Here is a 6,000-nt window from a genome sequence, read left to right as displayed (position 1 = left end):
TATCAGATACGGGACGAACCACGAGCGGTCCGGCCAGCTGCTCCTTGGTAGGCGGTGCGGTGGTCGGGGGGAGGGGGATTTACATCCGCGGGGCCTGTTGAGCGGGTAGCGGTCGCGGCGGTGGAGTCCTTTATAATATTATTATTATTATTACATCGTCATCTCGCGCGGTGTCTGGCGCGCGCGTGATCGCACGCACTCACTGGCACGCCGCCGAACACGCCCACCGACCGCGACCGCGACGGCCGCCGCCGACTGTCGCGCACTCTTCCGTCGTGCGATCGCGAGTGCGGTGAACGCGAGCGCTTAGGAGTTCGGAGAGTGTGTCGTGTACTATTATTATTATTATTGTGCTGCACTGCATCGCGCGCGCTCTCACACAATAGCGGACGATGTGAGGGCAAGAAAGACGGGGAAAAAAAAATTACAAACGAAAAGCAATTTTTTCGTTCAAATTTTTTTTCCCTTCACTTCCCGTCGCCGCCGCCACCGCTCGTTTAGCGTGCGTGTGCGTGTGTGTGTACGTGCGTGTGCTTGTGGAAAACTGCCGCCGCCGCGCTTTCGTCTGGGGGGCCCCTATCGCATAAGGAAACGCGACGACCGACGACGACTACAGCACAACACACTACCCCGAAAGAGCCACCGATCATCGTCTCTGCAGGCAACTGTCGCACAGCGAGGACGTGCCCGTCGATCATTTGCCCGACCACAGACATCCACACCTCAGCGTCGATCCGCTCTGGTCGTCTCACCTTCACCTCATCCTGGCGACTACACTACTACCTACCAGCCGGACGTCCTGTCCGTCGATCAGCTAACTCCCTACCATAGCAGTCATCTTCGTATCCACCACCGTCTGCAGTCCGGTATTTCGTTTTGAAATGCCACAATCGCCGGACTGCCATCGCGTTCTCTGGGACGCACTGCCAAAGCCGGCCTTGTTGCTCTAATTTACACCGTCGTTTTCGGTGAGTGTTCTTTAGATGTACAGCTGTATAGGTCAACGTACATATTATAGTTCTGTCAGTCCTAACTCATATAATATGTTGTAATCAGTTTTTATGGATTTGTTCATATGTCAACTTTAAAGCACAACTTTTGATTACGTCTCAGTAATACTTTTTCTGTTAAACTGAACAATATTTAATGACATTTAACTAGATATCGGTAGTTGTTATAAAACTATTTGTTTTGAATTCTTAAATTCTATTAATTTTGTTCTTTTAATATTGATCATTATTATTAATGAAGTTCATGGTCACCTAAGTTGATTTTGAAGTTTTTTGTGTACTTACTACCTATTTAAGTAATAACATAATTGCTCACATTTTATAGAAATGTGTATCCTAAATAAGTTTAATATTTTTTTTATTATAATTTTTTCAATAATATTAGGTAGGTAGTATATAAGTGTATACTTAAATAAGAAATAATTTGTTTCAGTTAGGTTATATTTTATTTGTGTATTATATTAACACAAAAATTGAAGTATAAATTAAAAATATTTTCTATGTTGGGTATAAAGATTGACCAGATAGGTACCTAGAATTATTCATTAAAAGTAAAAATATCTAGGTAGGTACCGAATGGTTTTAAATTAAATTGCTTAGTAAATATTTCATTACGTAGGTAGGTACCTAAAGCTTATCAGTTTATAAAGATGATATTACATGTTTATACCTACCTACTAAATTTTTTCTATTTATTTTCAACTATTTACAAGCTGTCTGCTTAATTAATTAGAAAAAGTTGTAAAAACTATTCATAGTTTTATTTACTTAAGTTTTTCCCAATCAGTTCTAAAGTCTACTTAGGTATTCTTATTTGTCAATAAACCTTATAAACCTTGTGTTAGATAGGTAGTCGGTAGAGGTACATAACATTATTTTGTATCATAACTAGTCATTTTTACATCATTATTTTTTGTTTATTATCTTATTTCAATACCTACCTACCTATTTAAATTTCAATTTGTGATATTTATATAGGTGCTTAATTATACATTTAAATTTGTTAAAATTAGAGATAAGAAATTGTTATCATGTATTCTGAGTTCAAGAGTATTAACTACCATTACGTATATATAACCCTATGTAAGTATTGATTCTGATCAATTATTATCAGTATGTATTGTAGATATTTTATGGATTATTTAGACCTGAATATTATATATAATTTAATAAATATAATACCTACGTATGTTATTTATGTCACGTATACATTCTCTTGTATATGATATGTAAAACGTATCAGAATACATTTTCCTTCAAATACTTTTTGTCAATATTACACAGTTTAATAGGTATGTATGATTGTATGTCATAAATTTTGTATTACCTATTTAATTAAATGTAGGAATAATTTTTTTTTTAACAACCTGAAAGTAGGTAGGTACCATCACCAATATTTAATAATTAGTATGTAGGCATTTTTTTTTATTTTTAAAATTAAAAATAATAGGATGAAAAACTATATATTTAAATTATATCTGTCGATTGAAATAATATTAAATGCCAGTGTAAATTTTTTTGCTGGAAATGCTTACAAGATATTTTTTTAGTTAAATACATGGTCTTAAATATTAAACAATGATATATGAATGTATGATGTACTTTTTGATAGGTACCTACATGGTTTAACCATAAGCATACCTAAATTATTTTATAAAAGCAATAGGTACCTAACCACTAATTTAGTTTTATAAAATAGATTCTAAATTGATATCATTCTAAATTTTCAATTAAATAATAATAAGATGAAATGTACTAATATTGACCACCTATTACTTATGGATTATAAACTTTCACTATAATCTTATTTATTCACTGAACTTTATAGATGTTTTTTTGATATTCAGTAAATAATGCAAAATGTGTATGGTTTTATAAATATTGTTGTAATGGATTTGTAGGTCTTCATTAATTTACTAACAAAATGTATGTGTATACCTTTGATTTAAAAATATATTAATCTATTTTGAAAAATTATACAAATAAGATGAATAAATATTTTTATTATTTATATTTGTATATTTTTATTTATAATTTCCAGGTGCAGTAAGATTTTATCTTATTTTCAACAACACATCTGTGGAAACCAAGTCATTTGCCTATAATATGACTATGGTAACATTCATGAATCTTGAACTTTTTGTGTATGTATAATACAAAGAGTAATTAACAATGGCTAGTAGAAAATCTTGGAAGGGGCAACTGTCGCTGAAGGAGGCTGAACATCGTCGGTATTCTGATTCAGAAGAACACAAGAGTAAAACATCAGTATCAAATAATTCAGGTAAGACTTAAGATTGTATTAAAATAATTTTTGAATTTTAAATTAAATACATTTTATTACAAATTTGCTTGCAAGTTTTTTATTATTATCAATATTAAATATTTGTATTGAACCAAACAATAGTATTACTTATAAATTTAGTTTACCTATTACTCCATTTTTTAATGGTTATAAATATTATTTTCTTTTAAAATATAATTACAATCTTTGCAAACTCACAGTAAGTAAAAACTTTTATTTTACCAGTGCATTACCTATATAATTTGTGCATATTATTTAAAATTATTGAAATATTTAAAGTTGGTATACAAGCGCGCCTGTAGGATAAAGTTCTATCCTGGGAAAGAAATAAGAATTACTTACAATCTAATAATAGTTATTGTGATATTGATATTAAATTACATGCAGTTAAACTTATTGAGGGGGTCAATGGCCTCTTTGGACCTCCCTCCTGCGGGCACCCTGGTGGTATACGTCTCGATCAAGTCTTGATCAAAATAAAGTATACTACAATGTTAAAACTATTTAGTAATAAAATGTTAACAATTGTATATAATTTTTTCTTCAAATATAATTTGAACATAATAATAAGTACTATAATATTGATGTGTTAAAAACATAAAAATCTAAATTAGATTATACATAAAATTATTTATAAATAAATAGGTATTTGCTAAATTAATAAAAAATAATTTTAGAAACTTTACCAAGTATAATATAGCTAGTTATGGATCATTTGTAATAAAATATACCAATAATTATAAAAATTTTATAATAATAAAATTTTACCAAATAAAATTAATAATTTCAAAATCCAAAACAATGTAGGATTCATTTCTTTCAAATGCTGCAGTAATTTAAATAAATTAGTTGAGCAAGTTATAGATATCAGCAGGATAGGATTTTATACAATGTTTGGTATATCCAAAAACTAATCTATAATAAGTATTTTATTTTGTACTTTTTAAAATGTAATCTTTGTAAGTACAATGTTTCCAGTTTTAAGTTATATAGTCTTCAGTTCAGTATATTAAGAAGAGCCTGTAAAAACTGGTTGAGAATTCTTTACTGACCCAATTACTGTTTTCTTAAAAATAAAAAAACATTTAAGAATTTACCGAAGTTGGCTTGTAATTTTATTAGACTGTTAAAATTTCTAAATAACTAAAGTTGTAACAAATTGAAACTGTTTTTGCAAAAAACTAAAAGCATATAATTTTTAAGTGAATTACATAAAGATTATTTTGCTTGGAATTAAAAATATTAGGTTTTTTTACTAATTGTTATGTATTGTTTAAAATATGTATACTTGTATAAAAAAAGTTTTCTTGTAAAAAATATACCACTAGACAATTTGTCTTCTCATAGTAACTTATTTGAAAATATCTATGTTAAGTTCATAAATTTGACTACTTTATTGAACTATAGTATAAAATTAAGGTATTTTTGTGATTATTAGATTTATGGTATGATGGTTAGTAGTGTACCTATATATAAACATATATATATACACTTTTATAGCCTTCTACCAATATATTAAACAAAATCTATATTTATTTATTTAGTTATTTTGTATTGTTAGTAGTATTCCATTATCCTATCAGTTGTAAATTATAGGTGTAACCAATTGGAAATTTCAAATGTTCACATTTTAAATGAATAAATAAAAAAAAATCAAGGTAACATTACAAAAAAAAGAAAGGTTTTAGTGATTGTAATCATGATAATATAGTCATTATGGGGAAAGGTACTATTGATAATAGTTATTCACAATCATGGTTTCATTATCTCAGGGCCGTATGAATTACAGGGTAACAGGAAATTTGTAAGGGATAAACTTATGGTAGAAGGGGGCTTAGAGATAAGTATTTGTTATAAGGGTGTTATAAATATTCAACATAGTTCTATAATGATATTTGATGTAGGTATCATACATAAATATAAGTAAGTACTAAATCATTTTTATTCTAAAATAGGGTAAGTACCTATTAGGTAAAATGTTTTGAACTAATATGGTAAATTAAACTGCTTTAAAAAATGAATTAGGTATTTTATATTAAAAGCATTTATTTTCTTAAAATATAAAAGTTTTCATGGTTTAAATAATTTATAATATATAATTAGTTAGGTTTTTTTCGTTTTTTTTTTTTATATTAATAATAATATTTATTTATTTCCAACTATAGTATTACAATTTATAAGAAAACATTTTTAATTACAGAAGTTGGTCACTTTCAATACATATCCATATGTATAATATAAAATATGTATACAACACATTAGTCAGGTAGTTTAGCTTAGGTGATAATATACTTTATTATAAATTTACCATAATTACAACAAAGTTATTATTATAATATTTAAAAATCAACCATATTTTATTTAAATATATGATATTATTTAAAAATAGTGGGAGTAATATTATAGTTTTATGTAATAAGTTTGCATATTATTTTGTTATGTTAAATTTGAATGACCTTCAGTAGATACTATTATACTTTTATTTAATTATATGTCTTTATTATTATAATATTTTTGATTCATAGTCTCATAGTCTCATGTGCTTGTATTACAATGTAGTTTGAGTAATGAGCTGAAAGAAATTGTAGTTTTATGGAACAATGCCAATTTGATTTTGATGTCCCTTTTTTAAAAATTGTATAAATCTTCATGTGGGTAGTGGTAACTAGTGACTTATAGTGCAGA

The 6,000-nt window shown here is 28.5% G+C and overlaps 1 protein-coding gene across 1 annotated transcript in view; it reads left to right on the top strand.

The window, feature by feature from the left end:
- Window positions 1-278: 278 nt before the first annotated feature.
- Window positions 279-6,000, top strand: part of LOC132937497 (microtubule-associated serine/threonine-protein kinase 3) — a 29,680-nt gene continuing 23,958 nt past the window's right edge. Inside the window, 2 exon segments of the mRNA XM_061004320.1 lie at window positions 279-968; window positions 3,052-3,294. Coding sequence (XP_060860303.1) covers window positions 3,183-3,294 — 112 coding nt within the window. The 5' untranslated portion in view covers window positions 279-968; window positions 3,052-3,182.

Source organism: Metopolophium dirhodum, chromosome 1, assembly GCF_019925205.1.
Source record: "Metopolophium dirhodum isolate CAU chromosome 1, ASM1992520v1, whole genome shotgun sequence".
Classification (NCBI taxonomy): domain Eukaryota; kingdom Metazoa; phylum Arthropoda; class Insecta; order Hemiptera; family Aphididae; genus Metopolophium; species Metopolophium dirhodum.
The sequence above is the reverse complement of the archived record's forward strand: the minus strand, read 5'-3'. Positions and strand labels throughout refer to the sequence as shown.